Source organism: Narcine bancroftii, chromosome 3, assembly GCF_036971445.1.
Source record: "Narcine bancroftii isolate sNarBan1 chromosome 3, sNarBan1.hap1, whole genome shotgun sequence".
Classification (NCBI taxonomy): domain Eukaryota; kingdom Metazoa; phylum Chordata; class Chondrichthyes; order Torpediniformes; family Narcinidae; genus Narcine; species Narcine bancroftii.
This window is the reverse complement of record NC_091471.1, coordinates 235,180,553-235,198,983: the sequence shown is the minus strand read 5'-3', so window position 1 is coordinate 235,198,983 and position 18,431 is coordinate 235,180,553. Positions and strand designations below refer to the sequence as shown.

The following is an 18,431-nucleotide window of genomic DNA, read 5'->3' as shown; positions in this document are numbered from 1 at the left end:
TAAACTCGCCTTGACTTTCACAGACTTCACCACTGATGCTGTGGTCCGCGGCCTCCGCTTGTACGCCAGGAGCAGTACAGCCAGGTGATCAGACTTGCCGAAGTGGGGTGGTGGCATTCGTTGGTAGGTGTTCCTCAGGGTGATGCAGCAGTGGTCGAGGGGGTGGTAGTTTGTCTGAGACGTCTTCAGGTTGACCTGAACGGGAAGGTATCAGGATGTGCTGTACACTGCGACCAGGATGACGGCGACGAATTCTCTCGGCATTTGATCTCCAGGTATTCCTGGTCAGGGGAGCAGGACTGGGACATAACCGCTCGTAATTGCCCTGACACCAGTGTCCGGTAAGCATGGGGAAGGGTTTAGCCCTTGGGGAATAGCTGGGTGTCCGTGTTCAGCCACATCTCTGTGACACATCACACAGCAGTCTCTGATGTCGTAATCCGACTTGTTCTCTAAGGATTGTACATTGGTCAAGAGGACAGTGGGGAGTGGGAGGGAGGGGGGTCTCAGGGTAACCTGCAGCCCCCCCACCCCCCACCTGCATCCAAAGGGTTGGGTCTTCTTAAAATGGTCCGTGGGTCAGCTGCTGGTAACTCCCATGGATAGGGGCAGTGTGGGTGGGATGGATCCATGGATGGGTTTAGAGGGATTGGGGCAGGTGGAACCAATGTGGGTGGGTACATTGGAGTAGATGGGATGGATTTTGAGGGATATGAACCTTTTATTTCTGTGATGGATCCAGATAACCCCCTTCCAACAACGTGGACACTCTAGAATCTTCCTTTTCGACTTGAAGATATCAGTGTTTAATATGAATGCAGTTGATTTGTTGGGGAAACATCTCCAGAGTCCCTCTTTGGCATTGACAGTGCCTGCACTGGGAAGTCTCCTTTGGGATGAATCAGTGCTTGGACAATGTACTATGTTGACCCAGATTTGTTTTGTGGACATTCCCCTCAGTTTCAGGATAAAGTGAACTGGGGAGCAGGGGATGAGGGGCCAGAGTGCAAGAGGGATTGGTGTGGTAAGCGAATGGAAGAGAGGGGGAAAGGGGGTTGAGGGAGAGAGAGAGAGATGTGTGGTCTGGGCAGAAAGAGGGGAGCGGCAGGAAGAGAGAGAAGTTGGGGTGTTGCTGGAGTGAGAGACAGACGGGGGAGAGAGGGGCGGATTGGAGAAGAGGGAGGGGTAACTGGGAGCGAGAGCAAGTGAGAGACAGGGAGGGAGGGAGATGGGGAAGGAGGGTGGGAGATGAGTCCAAGATGTGGTGGGAGCGAGAGCAAGTGAGAGACAGGGAGGGAGGGAGATGGGGAAGGTGGGTGGGAGATGAGTCCAAGATGTGGAGGGAGCTGGAGAGGGAGGGAGACAGGGTGGAAGTGGGAGGGAGGGGGGTTTAATGCTGGGGAGGGTGTTGTGAGGAGGCTTTGACCTGTTAGTTCCCCAGTCACTGAACCTCCCTATTTGAACCCCGACCCCTGGAGTCACTGTCCTGGGGGTGGGTCCTCAGGGTCAGCTGGCTGGGGATTGCTGCCCTCTGTCTCTACTCCCATCTCCGTGTCTGGCACCACAGCCTCCATCTCCGTCCCCGGCGACTCCGTTTCTGGCCCCGCAGCCTCCATCTCCATCCCCAGCGACTCCATTTCTGGCCCCGCAGCCTCCATCTCCGTCCCCGGCGTCTCCATGTCTGGCCCCGCAGCCTCCATCTCCGTCCCCGGCGTCTCCGTGTCTGGCCCCGCAGCCTCCATCTCCGTCCCCGGCGTCTCCGTGTCTGGCCCCGCAGCCTCCATCTCCGTCCCTGGCATCTCCGTGTCTGGCCCCGCAGCCTCCATCTCCGTCCCCGGCGTCTCTGTGTCTGGCCCCGCAGCCTCCACCTCTTCCAATGATTCCTCAAGCTGCAGCGAGCGGCGTTTCAGTCTGGAGTGGAGGGTGGGGACGGACCCTTGCCTGGGGGTGGAGAGGAGAGAGGGAGGGGGAGAGGGTGAGGCAGGGGTCTCTGCACAAACTATTGGAGAGGATTCTTGAGGACAGGATGTGTGAGCATTTGGAGAGTACAGTGTACTCAGGGATAGTCAGGAGGGCATTGTGAAGGGACTCTGCTTAAGGAATTAATTTTTTTTAATTTAGACCCAGAGCACAGAGACTGTCCATTCCGGCCCACAAGACTGAGCTGCCCAATTTACACCCAATTAACCCACACCCTTGGTACGTTTCGAATGGTGGGAGGAGACCAGATCCCCCGGTGAAAACCTACACAGACACGGGCAGATCGCTCTAACTCCATACAGACAGCATGGGATTCAAACCCCATTCCCAGTCACTGGCACCGTGATGGTGTTGGGCCAACTGTGCAGACTCCTTCATCAGTACAATCAATATTCCTTCATATTGGATCAATGTGACAGGAGGTCTGTACAGGTTGACCCTGGGGTGAAGAAGGCAGGAGGGGCATTGGGCTTCACTCATCGTGGGATTGAATTCAGGAGCTGAGAGGTGATGTTGCAACCATGCCCCACATGGAGGACTGGGCTCAGTTATGGTCACCTCACTACCAGAAGGATGAGGAAGCCCTAGAAATGGGGTAGAGGAGATCGACAAGGATGCTGCCTGGTTCAGAGAGCTCGCCTTGTGAAAGCAGGTCGAGTGAACTCTGCCTTTCCTCCTGGGAGCGGCGGAGGGTGAGAGGAGACCTGAGAGAGGTGTATAAGAGGCACTGATCCCATGGACCGTCAAAGACTTTCTCCCCCCATCCCACCCCCGGGGCTGACAAGGTTGCCTCCAGACAACACGGGTTTAAGGTGCTGGCGAATAGGGATGGAGGAGATGTCAGCGGGTATGTTTATTTGATGCAGAGAGTGGCGGGTGCGTGGAATGGGCTGCCGGCAACAGTGGTGGAGACGGATACAATGGGGTCCTTAGGAGACTTTCGGATCAGAACGTGGAACTTAGATGGCCTGGAGGTTTCTAAGGGAGGGACATGTTTGGCACGACTTGGTGGGAAAAGGGCCTGTACTGTGCTGGAGATTTTCTATGTTTGGAAAAGACCCCGGGGCCGAACACAATCAACTCCTGGCTGCTGTTGGAAGTGAAGGAAGAGATTGCTGGGGCAATGGCTACGATCTTTGTCCACATTGGCCCCAGGGGAGAGACAGAGGGATGGAGAAAGGAAAATGTGGTTGCCTAGTTTAAACAGGTCATAGGGAGAACACTGGGGATTATAGATGGTGGATCTAAGGTCAGTGGGTCCAATGTCAAGAGGGTCCAACGTCAAGAGGGTCCAACGTCAAGAGGGTCCAATGTCAGTGGGTCTAATGTCAGAGGGTCCAACGTCAGAGGGACCAACGTGAGAGGGACTAATGTCAGTGGGTCCAACGCCAGAGGATCAAATGTCAGAGGAACTAACATCAGTGGGTCTGAAGTCAGAGGCTCTAACGTCAGAGAGGGTTCATGCCAGTGGGGCAATCGTCAGTGGGACTAACGTCAGAGGGATTAACGTCAGTGGGATTAACGTCAGAGGGTCCAACGTCAGAGGGTCCAACGTCAGAGGGTCTAACGTCAGAGGGACTAACGTTAGAGGGTCCAACGTCAGAGGGATTAACGTCAGTGGGATTAACGTCAGAGGGTCCAACGTCAGAGGGTCCAACGTCAGAGGGTCTAACGTCAGAGGGATTAACGTCAGTGGGATTAACGTCAGAGGGTCCAACGTCAGAGGGTATAATGTCAGAGGGTCTAACATCAGAGGGACTAACATCACAGGGGCTAACGGCAGTGGTTCCAACGTCACAGGGACTTCACGTCAGTGAATCCAACATCAGAGAGGGTTCACGACAGAGAGGGTTCACAACAGTGGGACTAACATCAGTGGGACTAACTTCAGTGCGTCTAACATCAGTGGGACTAACGTCAGTGGGTCTGTTAGAGGCACTAATGTCAGAGGGTCTACCATCAGAGGGACTAAAGTCAGTGTGTCTCATGTCAGAGGGTTTAAAGTTAGAGGGTGTAACGTCAGAGCGTCTACTGGAAAATTGTCCCTTTCATAGTGGAGAGCCGTCGTGGTCCTGCTGCCGAAGAAAGGAGACCTCCGCTTATTGAAGAACTGGCAGCTGGCCTCTATCCTTTGCTCAGACTGCAAGGTTTTTGCCCATGCATTGGCCAACCGACTGTGCTCTGTGCTGGGGCAGGTTGTCCACCCTGACCGGTTGTACACTGTCCCGAACCAGTCCATCCAGGACCATATCCATCTGGACTGGGATCTGATCCATCTGTCCCAGGAGACTGCTATACCAACAGCCTTTCTCTCCCTTGATCAGAAGGCATTTGACAGGGTGGACCACAGCTACTTAGTGGGTACTCTCCAGGTTTTTAGGTTTGGGCCACACTTTGCGAGCCGGATTTGGCTCTTGTACTCTGCCACAGAGTGCCTCGTCAAAGTGAACGGGTCCTTGACTTCCCCCATTTCCTTCGACAGGCAAGTATGTCAAGGATGCCCCATGTCTGGCCAGTTGGATGCCATCTGCGAGGAGCCATTCCTGAGACTTCTTCATAGGAGGTTGACAGGGATGGTTCTACGTGAGCCAGACATGAAGAACATCCTCTCGGCCTACGCTGACAACGTGCTCCTCATGGTGACCGACCACGTTGACCTGCGGAGGACGCGAGAGTGCCAGCAGGTGTTCTCTGCTGTCACCTCTGCCAGGATCAATGGGGCTAAATGTTCCAGTCAGACTGGTGCGCTGGCAGGATCTGGAAGCGAAAACCGCTGTCTGGCTAGGATGCTGGTCTGGCCTCTTTGGGGTGCTTTCCTACCGAGGCAGGGTGGTGGTCATCAATCAGCTGGTGGCCTCCATGTTCTGGTACCGGTTGGCCACCTTGGCCCCACCTGCTGCCTTTGCCATGAGCATTCAGCAGAAATTGGTGGACTTCTTCTTGGGCAACAGGAAACACTGGGTCTCTGCGGCGGTTCTGAGACTGCCCATTGCAGAGGGTGGACAGTTGCTGGTGTGTGTGAGTACCCAGCTGGCAGCCTTCCACCTTAGGACACTGCAGAGATTGGTGACATGTGCCTGCCATGTACTTTCTCCAATGGAGCCACTGCCTTCACCAGGGCACATGGTTACCTCCGGCGAGAGTCAGCCATGTTGCTCTGCAGAGGTTGCCCAGTTATTACCGGGCCTGACTGTAAAGCTGGAATATGGTTGCCTCTGGCCTAGACGACCCCCCCCCCCCCCCACCACCAACGGGGAGTTGTGACCCAGCTATGAGCCCGGAGTTGATCGCTGGACCCAGGCCCCAGCATCTCACCCGGGATCCTGCCCCGTACAACCTGAGCCATCTCTCCTCGGCACCCACTGTGCCATTCCAGGAGGTGGGAAGGTATTTCTTGTACAGGTTGCTGCTCCACACCTTCCACTTCCTTACCCTGGTCCACCCCTCAGACACGCCAAGGCGCCTGGTGTTACCACCTGCCAGTCAGTAGTGTCCCCAGTGGCGGTCGCTTGACGCAGGGATTCACCCCTTGTACATCGGAGGCGTGGAGGCTCTTACATCAGGCGGTGCCCTGCAACAAGCTTTGGAGTCAGTTCACGGATCTCCCAGATGCGAGCTACTTTGGTGGACTGGAGGTGCGAGATTGCAACCACTCTTTGCCTTTCTGAAGAGGCTTCTCCTCGCATTCTGGTCGCATTTTAGCCTGACCCTCTTTATCTTTGACCACCCCATGAGGAAGGAGGCAGGATGGAAGGGAGATGTCCTGATTGCCTTGGTCCTGGGCCTGGGCAAACTGTCCATCCGTAGCTCATGGAAGCCACCGGCTCAGGTCTCCCCCAGCAATGAAGCGCTGGACATCTTCTGGGGGTATGTTCGCACCTGGGTGTCTTTGGAAAAGGAGCACACGCTGTCCAGGGGAGCCATGGAGGGGTTTTGGGAACGCTGGGCACCGTAGGATGTGTACGTCATCCTTGACAGGGATGGCAATATTTTAATATAACTGGATAGTTGTCTTGGGTGTTTGTGTATAGTAATTGGTGACTCCAGTATATTTGTGCAATGATGTACATGTGTAAATAAAGTCCTTTTTTTTAAAAAAGGGTGTAATGTCAGTGGGACTAACGTCAGTGGGTTTAACGCCAGAGGCACTAACGTCAGAGTGTCTGACGTCAGTGGGTCTGATGTCAGCGGGTCCGACGTCAGTGAGGGCTCATGCCAGTGGGTCTAACGTCAGTGGGTCTAATGTCAGAGGGATTAACGTCAGTGGGTCTAACGTCAGAGGGAATAACGTCAGAGGGAATAACGTCAGAGGGTCTAACATTAGAGGGTCCAACGTCAGAGGGAATAACGTCAGTGTGACTAACGTCAGTGAGTCTAACATCAGAGGGATTAATGTCAGAGGGTCTAACGTCAGAGGGTCCAACATCAGAGGGTCCAATGTCAAAGTGAATAACGTCAGTGGGACTACCGTCAGAGGGTCTAACGTCAGAAGGTCTAACGTCAGAGGGTCTAACGTCAGAGGGTCTAACGTCAGAGGGTCTAACGTCAGAGGGTCTAACGTCAGAGGGTCTAACGTCAGTGGGTCTAACGTCAGTGGGACTAAAGTCATTGGAGGGGGCAAACACACCCTCCACACACCTGTCCCCCTGTCCTGTGACAGATCCCCCACCCTGTGACAGACCCCCTGCCCTGTCCGCCACCCCTCTCCACCCGCCACCCCTCTCCACCCCCCGCCCCAGCCCCCCCGTACCTGAGCCTGCCCTGCAGGGTGTTGAGCTCCTGTGACAGAACCCCCGTCCTGTCCGCCACCTCCTCCAGTTCTCGTTGCAGTTTGCGCCTCAACATCTGAGCCCTTGAAGTCTCTTCCTCCATGTCCCGGAGCCGGCATTTCATCTCCCTGACCCGGGACAGGCTCTGGTCCATCTAGGGTTGAGGGGTGGGGTGGGTGAGGAATGGAGGCAAGAACCAAGTGGGTAGAGAGCGAGAGGGGGTTGAGAAAGAGGGTGTGAGAATGAGGAGCAGAGAGAGGGGAGGAAATGGGATGAGAGTGGGGAGAGAAGGGGATGAGAGAGAGGTGGGGCAAGAAGAGGGAGAGAGGTGGCGCGAGAAGAGGGAGAGAGATGGTGAGAGAGAGGTGGGGCGAAAACAAGGGGGAGAGGTTGGGAGAGTGGGGGTAGAGGGAGGGGGAGAGAAGAGAGTGAGATAAAGGTGGGTAGGAATGAGGGGGCAGAGTGGGGTGGGGTGCTCTGTAAAGAGGTAGGTTAAAAATTTCTCCACCGATGGAGCGGCTTTAAAGTGGAGGTCCTGCGTAAAAACACCGACTCTCTCTCATACACCCACTCTCTCTCACTTCGCACACACACACGAACAGAGGGCCAGGAGATGGAGGCTGGGGTTGCAGCTCGGTTCCAGCCCCCCCACCCCCTACCCCAGGACCTGCTGTGCCCCCACCTGCTCCTTGCCGAGGTCTGCTTGCCTCCTCCTGTCCTCGACCTGCAGAACTGCCTCCTTCATCTTCTTCTCCAGGCGCCGGAGCAGTCGGTTCCCAAGCGCCCGCTCCCTGCCAGAGACCAGGATGGGGTGGGGGTGGGGGAGGAAAACAAGTGGTGTTACATCTCGGGGTGGGAATATGAAGGGTGGTATACCTCTGGGGGGGGCAGTGACTAGGGGAGTGGAATATAAAGGTGGCACACCTCTGGGGGCCCAGTGACTGGGGGCGGTGGGGGTTACAAAGGACATTAAACCTCTGGGGCCCAGTGACCGGGGGGTGGGATACGAAGGGCGTTATACGTCTGGGACCCAGTGACGGGAGGGTAAATACGAAGGGCGTTACACCTCTGGGATCCAGTGACAAGGGGGAGGGGGAAATACAAAGGTTGTTACATCTCTGGGGTCCAAGATCTGGGGGGGGGGGAGGAATACGAAGGGCGTTAAACCTCTGGGGGCCCAGTGACCGGGGGGGAGAAAATGAAGGGCGTTACACCTCTGGGGGTCAAGCAACCAGGGGAAGGGGTGAAGATTAAGGTTGTTATACCTCCAGGGGCCCAGCCACTGGGGGTTGGGGAGGGAGGGAGAGGACAAAGGGCCAAACACCTCTAGGAGCCTCTCAGTGCTGTGAGTGGGACAGTGATGACAGGGTTGGGGTCACGGTGACGGGACAAAGTGTAGAGGAGGGTGTCATGGGCACAGAGCACAGTCACGGTTCATGGGGTCGTGGGTCATATTGACAAGATATCAGGGACAAGAGGAAGTCACCGAGACAGGGAGGTGGGTCTTGGCGACAGGTCACGGGGATTGGCCGAGGTGTGAAAAGGTTGAGGAGCAGAGGTGGTTACAGAGACATGGAGGGGTTTTCAAGAGTTTAACGGAGAGAGTAGGGAATTACAGAGACAGGGAGAGGCTTTGAATGGGAGTGGGGAGTGGTGGGAATTACAGAGACAGGGGAGGGGGGTTTGAACAGGTGGACGGGGAGTGGAGGGGGTTACAAAGACAGGGAGGGGGGTTTGAACAGGTGGATGGGGAGTGGAGGGGATTACAGAGACAGGGATGGGGATTTGAACAGGGAACGGGGAGTGGAGGGGGTTACAGAGACAGGGAGAGGGGTTTGAACAGGTGAAAGGGGAGTGGAGGAGTTTACAGAAACAGGGATGGGGGTTTGAACAGTAGAACGGGGAGCGGAGGGAGTAACAGAGACAGGGAGGGGCATTGGAAAAAGGGAAACGGGGAGCGGAGGGTGTTATAGAGACAGGGAGGGGGTTTTGAACAGGGAACAGGGAATGCAGGGACTTACAGAGACAGGGAGGGGTTTGAATAGGGGGACAAGAGCGGAGGGAATTACAAAGATAGAGAGGGGGGTTAGAACAGGGAGACGGGGAATGGAGGGGGTCACAAAGACAAGGAGAGGGTGTTGAACAGGGGGATGGGGTCACAGAGACAGGGAGGGGGGTTTGAACAGGGGACGGGGAGTGGAGGGGGTTACAGAGACAGGGAAGAGGATTTAAACATGGGGATGGGGAGAGGAGGGGGGTCACAGAGGGGATTTTGAATAGGGGGTTGGAGAGTGGTGGAGGTTACAGAGACAGCGAGGGTGCTAGGACCTACCGGAACTCTGCCTCGAGCTGGTTCTCCAGTTGGGTGACCTTGCCCTCGAGAGTTACAACACTTGCCCGGAACTTGGAGTGGATAATGCCCTCCAACTCAGAGAGACGGGCTCTCAGCTCCTTGTTCTGTCGCTCCAGCTGTTGGCGGGATGTCTCTGCATTTTTGGACCACATACGTGCACTGCTGAGCTCCATGGTGACCTCCTCCACCTGGGGTGTGAGGCAGGGGGAGGGAGAGGGACAAGGGTTGAGAAAGGGGGACAGTGACTTTCCACCTTATCCATGCTCATTGTAGGTCTCTCTGTTCTATAACACGCCCCACCATTCACCATGTCGGTCCCCGTACCCCGAGGACTCTCTGTTCTACAACACTCCCCACCGTTCACCATGTCGGTCCTCGTGCCTCGAGGTCTCTCTGTTCTACAACACTCCCCACCGTTCACCATGTCGGTTGTCGTGCCTCGAGGTCTCTCTGTTCTACAACACTCCCCACCGTTCACCATGTCAGTACTTGTGCCTCGAGGTCTCTCTGTTCTACAACACTCCCAACCATTCACCATGTCGGTCCTCGTGCCTCGAGGTCTCTCTGTTCTACAACACTCCCAACTGTTCACCATGTCGGTCCTCGTGCCTCGAGGTCTCTCTGTTCCACAACACTCCCAACCATTCAACATGTCGGTCCTCGTGCCTCGAGGTCTCTGTTCTACAACACTCCCAACCATTCACCATGTCGTTCCTCGTGCCTCGATGTCTCTCTGTTCTACAACACTCCCAACCATTCACCATGTCGGTCCTCGTGCCTTGAGGTCTCTCTGTTCTACAACACTCCCCACCGTTCACCATGTCAGTCCCCTTTCTTCGAGGTCTCTCTGTTCTACAACACTCCCCACCGTTCACCATGTCAGTCCCCGTACTCCGAGGTCACTCTGTTCTACAACACACCCCAACATTCACCGTGTTGTTTCCCGTTCCCCGAGGTTTCTCTGTCTACACTCTCCACCGTTCACCGTGCTGGTGTCCGTACCCCGAGGTCTCTCTGTTCTACAACACTCCCCACCATTCACTGTGTTGGTCCCCGTACCCCGAGGTCTCTCTGTTCTACAACACTCTCCACCGTTCACCGTGTTGGTCCCCATACCCTGAGGTCTCTCTGTTCTACAACACTCCCCACCGTTCACTGTGTTGGTCCCCGTACCTTGGGGTGTCTGTACCTCCACGCTTCCCACTGCCCCCCCATGACTCCTTCACCTGATCAAGCAGCGTGCGACACTGTTCGTTGACCTGCTCCACATTAGCCTGGTCTTCCTCCAACTCCTCCTCCAGCTGAGAGATCTGTCCCTCCAACCTCCGCTTCTCCTCATCGAGCTGGCCCCTGTTCCGGGACCAAAGTGTGGTGGGGGGGGGTGCAGGGAGGGAGAGAGAGAGAGTGAAAGAGACAAGGTTTTGAATGAACATTTTCATGCAGAGAGCGCTGGAAGGGTGAATGACTGAAAGTGGTGAACGCAGCCTTAACTTTCACCTTTCAGAAGAATTCGGACAGGTTCATGATGAGAGGGTGTGGAGCTGTGGACTGGGTGCAGGTTCCCAGGACTCGGCAGAAACAGGCATGGAAGGCTAAAGGGCCTGATTTTGTGCTGAAATGTTCTGGGGGGGGGGTCTATGGTTGTATGGGGAGAGAGAGAGGAGGAATGGAGGGAGAAGAGGGGGAAGGGGAGAGAGAGAGAGGGAGATGGAGAGAGAGGGACGAGAGATGGGGAAGAAAGAGGGAAGTGGAGAGAGCAAGGAGAGAGGGAGGGAGGGGGAGAGAGAGAGAGAGAGCAAGGGGAGAGGGAGGAGAGATGGGGAAGAGAGGGAGGAGTGAGAGAGGGAGGGAAGAGGGAGGGTGCAGAGGGAGGGGCAGAGAGAGTCGGTATTTTTATGCAGGACCTCAACTTTGAGGCCGCTCCATTGGTGAAGAAATTTTTAACCTATCTCTTTATAGAGGAGTCCTAAAAGGCTGCTCCAGTGGTGTCATTATGTGGAGCGACACCTCAGTGCATACTCCGGAGCCACTGCAGACGGGGCAACAGTTGCAGTGGTGCCGCCCACAATAAAAACACAGCGAGGAATGGCTTTTTTTATTGCCCATAATCCCCCCACTGCTGGAACTGCTCGAGTAAACGCAGAGGTTCCAGCTGTGTGTTGGATTATGGGTAAAGAGGTCGACCATTGATCTGTCTGTGTTGACAGTGACGAAGGTGTTCAGCTCAAAACCTTCCCTCCAATAAATGGATTTAACATTAGTGAAAAGAGTTTTCGTCAGTGTGACCACCCACCGCTGCCCCTTCAGGGCCCTGAACCTGTTGTTCCGCTCCCTTGTCCTTATCCATCTCCCAGCCTCGGCAGGTCAGCATCATGAAGCCCACACCGATCATTCCACAGCTGGTCAGCGGGACCAGTCGACCCTTTGCCTGACATTGCTTTTCTCCGCTTGCTTCTGGGCACCTTTGCTTTAAAGGATTTCACTGCGTCTGGCTGCCCCTCGGCGTCTATCACTATGGCTTCTCCCTCTTCCGACGGTGGGGGCCTAAAGCCCCGGCATTTGGCCATGGCCTGCAGGGCTGGCTCCATTCCAAGAGCTGCTACGTGGACGATAGTGCTGAGCTGGCAGTAGCGGGGGCTCCTGCTGACCGGCTGTGGAATGATCAGCGTGGGCTTCGTGATGCTCACCCGCCGCGGACGGGAGATGGAGGACGAGGGAGCCCTGAAGGTGCGACGGTGGGTGGTCACCCTGATTACAACTATTTCGTGGTTCTCTAAATTATGTCTTTTTTTAAAAATTTTTTATTTTTCACACTATAAATCATATTGACCAAGATACATACAGACATTTTTCTTCTTAAATAAATAGTGTTGTTTTCTCCCCCTTTTTCCTCCCCTCCCTTCCCTCCCTCCCTCCCTCCCTTCCCCATTTATTTAAAGTTCAATCTATAAGATACATTAAACCCGTCAAAAGCCTTGGGAGTCACGTGATGGAGTAGTGGCCGGTCAGGGAATTCCAGCCCTCTCCGGAAAAGTTGAAAAAAAAAACGCACAAAACACAAAGATACAAGAGTAAAAATTAAAACAAAATAAAAATAAAGGTGAGAAGAAAATGGCAGCGAAGAGAGAAAAGTCGAAAACAACGGGAAGAAGAGAAGATGAAAGAACGTCGGAAGAAGAAGGTGAAGGCCTTACCTGTCCGAGGAGGCCCGCTGTGGAGAGAGAAGCCCGCTCCCTAAGGTCAGTGGAAGTCCCGAGCTCGGGACTACTAAAATGGCTCGCGGAGCCGAGTAAAAGTGCGCAACCGCGCATGAAAAAAAACACAGACGGGAGGGGGGAACAGCTGCGGAGTCGATCTCCACAGCTGAGAGTGACAGCTGCAACACAGCAACAGGAGCAGAACACAGACAATAACGACAACAAGAAAGAAGAGAGCAAAAAGAAAACAAGGAAACAACAGATGGCCAACCCAGAGGAAGAAGAAGAAGAACATAGAGAAATGGAAGAAGAAGAGAAAGGCAGGACAATGGATATATCTTTTATTTAAAGAATATATGGAATCAGTGAAAGAATGGCAATTACAAGAATTTAATGAGATAAAAAGAAGAATTAAGAGTGCAGAAGAAAAAATGAATAAAATAGAAATGGTCATATCAGAGATAGGAAAAAGAGTGGATAATGTGGAAGAACGAGAAATAATCGTAGAAATGGAAGTAAAGGACTTAAAAGAGAAATTAGAAGAATCTAATAAAAAAGTTAAAGAGGCACATGAGCTGTTAGCTCAGAAGATAGATATAATGGAAAACTATAATAGAAGAAATAATATAAAGATACCCAGGGTCCTAGGAAGACCAGAATTACAGGAAGAAATGGAAATAGAGAGGGCACATAGAACATTAGCCCCGAAACCACAACCACAGCAAAAACCAAGATCCAGTTTAGTAAAATTTTTAAGATATACAACAAGAGAAAATATATTGGAGAAAGCAATGAAGAAAATAAGAGAAGACAAAAAGCCACTGGAATACAAAGGTCAAAATTTTTTTTTTTTATCCAGACATAAGTTTTGAACTCCTGAAGAAGAGGAAGGAGTTCAATACAGCAAAAACGATCTTATGGAAAAAAGGATATAAATTTATGTTAAAGTACCCAGCGGTACTTAAAATAGTTATTCCAGGGCAACAAAACAGACTATTCTCGGATCCAGAGGAAGCACGAAAATTTGCAGAACAACTACAAAACAGACAGAGAGATGAAGACATGTAATGAGAGTAAAAATGACCACGAACTATATGTATGTGTGTATATGGGTATATAAATATATATATATCGCTCCAATGAATGTTGAGGATGGAGCGGAGACAACGCTGGTGGAAGCATTCTAGGAGCCGTAGGTGATGCCGGTAGAGGACCCATGATTCGGAGCCGAACAGGAGTGTGGGTATGACAACGGCTCTGTGTACGCTTATCTTTGTGAGGTTTTTCAGTTGGTTGTTTTTCCAGACTCTTTTGTGTAGTCTTCCAAAGGCGCTATTTGCCTTGGCGAGTCTGTTGTCTATCTTGTTGTCGATCCTTGCATCTGATGAAATGGTGCAGCCGAGATAGGTTAACTGGTTGACCGTTTTGAGTTTTGTGTGCCCGATGGAGATGTGGGGTGGGCTGGTAGTCATGGTGGGGAGCTGGCTGATGGAGGACCTCAGTTTTCTTTAGGCTGACTTCCAGGCCAAACATTTTGGCAGTTTCCACAAAACAGGACGTCAAGCGCTGAAGAGCTGGCTCTGAATGGGCAACTAAAGCGGCATCGTCTGCAAAGAGTAGTTCACGGACAAGTTGCTCTTGTGTCTTGGTGTGAGCTTGCAGGCGCCTCAGATTGAAGAGACTGCCATCCGTGCAGTACCGGATGTAAACAGCGTCTTCATTGTTGAGGTCTTTCATTGCTTGGTTCAGCATCATGCTGAAGAAGATTGAAAAGAGGGTTGGTGCGAGAACGCAGCCTTGCTTCACGCCATTGTTAATGGAGAAGGGTTCAGAGAGCTCATTGCTGTATCTGACCCGACCTTGTTGGTTTTCGTGCAACTTTTGGATATATGGAGGAAACAACACTTTTCTTGAGTATGTTTTATGTCTACCCGAATAATATGAAGATTCCTTTTCCTTTGGGTGTTGTTTCCTCCATATATCCAAAAGTTGCATTTCTTGCATCGATTTAATTATAAATTTGGTTACTTTGTTCTTTCTGTTAATTTTTTTCCCAGTTTTATCCATATTTGAATCCAAATTAAGGTTGAAATCCCCTCCTATTAATATGTTCCCTTGCGTATCTGCTATCTTCAAAAAAATATCTTGCATAAACTTTTGATCTTCTTCGTTAGGTGAATATACATTGAGTAGATTCCAAAACTCTGAATATATCTGACATTTTATCATTACATATCTCCCTGCTGGATCTATTATTTCCTCTTCTATTTTAATTGGTACATCTTTACTAATTAATATTGCTACTCCTCTTGCTTTTGAATTATACGACGCTGCTGTTACATGTCCTATCCAATCTCTCTTTAATTTCTTGTGCTCCAATTCAGTTAAATGTGTTTCTTGCACAAATGCTATATCAATTTTTTATTTTTTCAGTAAATTTAGCAGTTTCTTCCTTTTGATTTGGTTATGTATTCCATTAATATTTAAAGTCATATAGTTCAACATAGTCAATTCATACTTTGTTTATTTTTCATTTCCGTTTCCTCATCATCACCTTTCCTTCTTATCAATTTCTGCTTTCTTGTTTTGAACACTTTATAAGACAACATTTCTAAAACATAAAATATTTCCACTTTTTTCATATATAAAATTCCTTTAACCCCAATAGTCCCTCCCCTTTCTGAGTTGCCCTTTGTTCCTTGTCGGGCAACCACATCTCCCCTCTCCATTTGGATTTGCGAATCCGCTCGCAAGCGTCAACTGATTTCGCAGTGACTGTTATTTTCCCCCACCCAGCCCCCCCCCCCCCCCCCCAGAAAAGATTTTAATCTTCTCTATCTTTTTTTTACTTTTCTGGAGACGACTGGAGTTCCCCTACCGGCCACTACTCCATCAAGTGACTCCTTCTCTAAATAATGTCTAATGTACTGGCATATTATGTTCATCTGCAAGATGTTAGGGAGAGACGACGACCTGGGAATGAAATGCAGTGGTTTGCCTGGGGAATTTTGTGCTCTCAATGTTGTGCCTGACACAAACTGTTTAGTGAACAGTCCCCTAGCCAGGCGCATGTAGTGGCTGGACATTTGTGGAGTGAGGTGGAGCTCTGACACGAGCACCTTGGAGCCGCTCATGGACTATTTATGATGGTTGGGTCAGCGATGTCGGGGAAGAGAATCCCCATCTTTACCTTCACATTCTAGAAAAGGGCCAAGACATTGGTGAGTGCAAGGGGGAGAGAAGGGAAGGGCTGAGAGAAAGGGAGGGCAGAGAGGGAAGGAGGTGGAGAGAGGGGGGGGGGAGGAGAGAGGTGGGGGAGGAGAGTGGGGGAGGAGAGAGGGGGTGGGGGAGAGAGAAGGAGGGGGGCTTATCTCGGAGGGGACGGATTTCAGGGAGGGGTGGATGTGAACGAGGGGGGGATTGGGATTTCAGGGAGAGGGGGACTGGATCTTGGGGAGGGGAAACGGGGTCTCAGGGAGGGGGGAAATGGGATCTCAAGGAAGGGGGATGGGATTTCAGAGGGGGAAATTGGATCTCAGGGAGGGGGGAACAGGATCTCAGGGAGGGGGAAACAGGATCACAGGGAAGGGAGGATGGGATCTCAGCGAGGGTGGGAATGGGATCTCCAGAGAGGTAAAAATGTGATCTCAGGGAGGGGGGGACGGGATATCAAGGAGGGGGGAAAAAGAATCTGAGGGAGGGGGGAAATGGGATCTCAGGGAGGGGGGATGGGATCTCAGGGAGGGAAAAATGCAATCTCAGGGAGGGGGGACGGATTTCAGGGAGGGGGAGACGGGATCTCAGGGAGGGAAAAATGCGATCTCAGGGAGGGGGGACGGATCTCAGGGAGGGAAAATGGATCTCAGGGAGGGGGAATGGATCTCAAGGAGGGGGAATGGATCTCAGGGAGGGGGGGGACAGGATCTCAGGGAGGGAAAAATGCGATCTCAGGGAGGGTGGAATGGGATCTCGGGGGGAGGAACAGGATCTTGGGGGGAACGGGATCTTGGGGAGGGGGGGACTCACTTGCTGGAGGCGCTGCTCCCGATTTTGTCGGCAAGCTCATCGCGGTCCTGAATTGCCTGTCGTCGAGTGATTTCTGAGGACACCAGGACCTGGAGGTGTGGAGAGGGAGGGGGTTAAACACATAGGGGTCCCTCGTACATCAGGGGGCTCCGTCTGCACCAGGAGGATTCATTGCACTAGGGAGGCTTCCTTTGGCACTGGGGAGGCTCCCTCTGCCCTAGGGCAGCTCCCTCTGCACTGATGAGGCTCTCTCTGCACCAGGGAGGCTCCCTCCAGCACTGGTGAGACTCCTTCTGCCTTAGGGCACCTCCCTCTTCACTGATGAGGCTCCCTCTTTCCTTGGTGTGGAGGAGAGAGGGGGTGGGGGAGGGGACCAGGCCATTGTGGGGGAGTAGAGGGGAAAGGTGGCGGGAGGGCGAGAGTGGGAACTGATGTGAGGAGAGGGGGTACGGGAGAGGATGGGGGTATAAAGAAGAGCTGTGGGTTGAGGGGGAATAGGGGAGACATTACCTCCCGTATCTGCACCAGCTCGGTCTCCAGGCCCTGCAGCCTCTTCTCCGTCTCCCAGGACTGGAGGGAAATGTCTTCACGGGATGTCCTCATCTCGTCCAGCTCCCTCTGCAGCTCCCTCATCTGCACCTGGTGGGGGGGGGTGGGGGTAGGGGGGGGGAGAGAGAGAGAGAGAGAGAAAGAGAGAAAAGAGGGGGATGCAGGGGGGAGAGTGAGGGAAGAGTGGGGGTAGATGGGAGAGAGACAGGAGGGGGACGAGAGAGAGGTGAGAGAGAAGGGGGAAAATGGGAGAGAGGGAATCGGAGAGAGGGAGAGGGGGAGAAAGAGGGGATGGGGAGGTGGAGAGAGGGGGGAGGGGAAGAGTAAAAAAAACATTTTTTTGACACTAGAAAGTATTCAGGTGTATTTGAGAGTTGTCGTAGACGGAACGTTTTCTGCCTGGAGGTGGGTGACTAGTGGAGGGGTCGCAGGGATCTGTTCTGGGACTCCGGCTCTTTGGGATTTTTATAAAGTACCTGGATGAAAAGGTCAAAGGATGGGTCAGTAAGTTTGCAGGTGACACGAAGGTTGGAGGAGGTATGGATGGAGCTGAAGGTTGGAGGAGGTGTGGATGGAGCTGAAGGTTGTAGGAGGTGTGGATGGAGCTGAAGGTTGGAGGAGGTGTGGATGGAGCTGAAGGTTGGAGGAGGTGTGGATGGAGCTGAAGGTTGTCGAAGGTGACAGGATATCGACAGGATGCAGAGTTGGGCGGAGAAGTGGTAGATGGAGTTCAGTCCGGATAAGTGTGAGGTGATGCATTTTGGAAGGACAAACCTGGTGGATGAGGAAAGGTTTAATGGTCAGTTAATTAAGATTGTGGATGAACAGAGGAACCTTGGGGTCCAAATCCATACATTCCTCAAGGTCGCTGCACAGGGATGTTGGGTTTCATTAGTCATGGGATTGAGTTCATGAGCAGAGAGATCATGTTACAACTCTACCAATCTTTGGTGACACCACACTTGGCATATTGTTTTCAGTTCTGGTCACCTCATTACAGGAAGGATGGGGAAGCTGAGGAGAGGGGGCAGAGGAGATGGACCAGGACGGTGCCTGGATTGGGAAACAAGGTTGGCAGAGCTGGGACTTTTCTCTTTGGAGAGTAGAAAGATGAGAGGAGACTTGATCGAGGTCTGCAAGATTATGAGAGGCAGAGACAGGGTGGACGGCCAGCGCCTGTTTCCCAGGGCAGGATCAGCCAACAGCAAAGGACGTCTGTACAAAGTGAAGGGAGGGAAGTTTAAGGAGACGTCAGAGTTAAGATTTTTTATAGAGAGTTGTGGGGGCCTGGAATGCCTGGCCAGGGGTGGTGGTGGAGGCTGGAACATTGGGCACATTTAAGAGACGCTTAGCTAATAGGCCGCCCATAGTTGATCCTGATGAATTACAGCACATCCCCTCAGCAGCCAGTCCTGGATGACAAAGACCTGTTGCCCTGTACTGATGAGATCGATAAACCAATCTCGCAGATGAATTCAAATAAAAGCAACAGTGCAGAATGGTCTTCCTGCCAAGATCTACAAAGCTCTAAGCCCAAGCGCATTACTGATGTTCCAG

The 18,431-nt window shown here is 52.5% G+C and overlaps 1 protein-coding gene across 2 annotated transcripts in view; it reads right to left on the bottom strand.

The window, feature by feature from the left end:
• Positions 1-778: 778 nt before the first annotated feature.
• The window catches only part of LOC138758323 (myosin-10-like), a 130,650-nt gene continuing 112,997 nt past the window's right edge, over positions 779-18,431 (bottom strand). For both annotated transcript variants that reach the window (XM_069927076.1, XM_069927077.1), the window contains 7 exons: positions 16,836-16,964; positions 16,326-16,414; positions 10,329-10,452; positions 9,082-9,290; positions 7,432-7,540; positions 6,731-6,903; positions 779-1,941 (listed from right to left, as the gene is read on the bottom strand). In XM_069927076.1, coding sequence (XP_069783177.1) covers positions 1,479-1,941; positions 6,731-6,903; positions 7,432-7,540; positions 9,082-9,290; positions 10,329-10,452; positions 16,326-16,414; positions 16,836-16,964 — 1,296 coding nt within the window. In that variant the 3' untranslated portion in view covers positions 779-1,478. The remainder of the gene's footprint in view (positions 1,942-6,730; positions 6,904-7,431; positions 7,541-9,081; positions 9,291-10,328; positions 10,453-16,325; positions 16,415-16,835; positions 16,965-18,431) is intronic.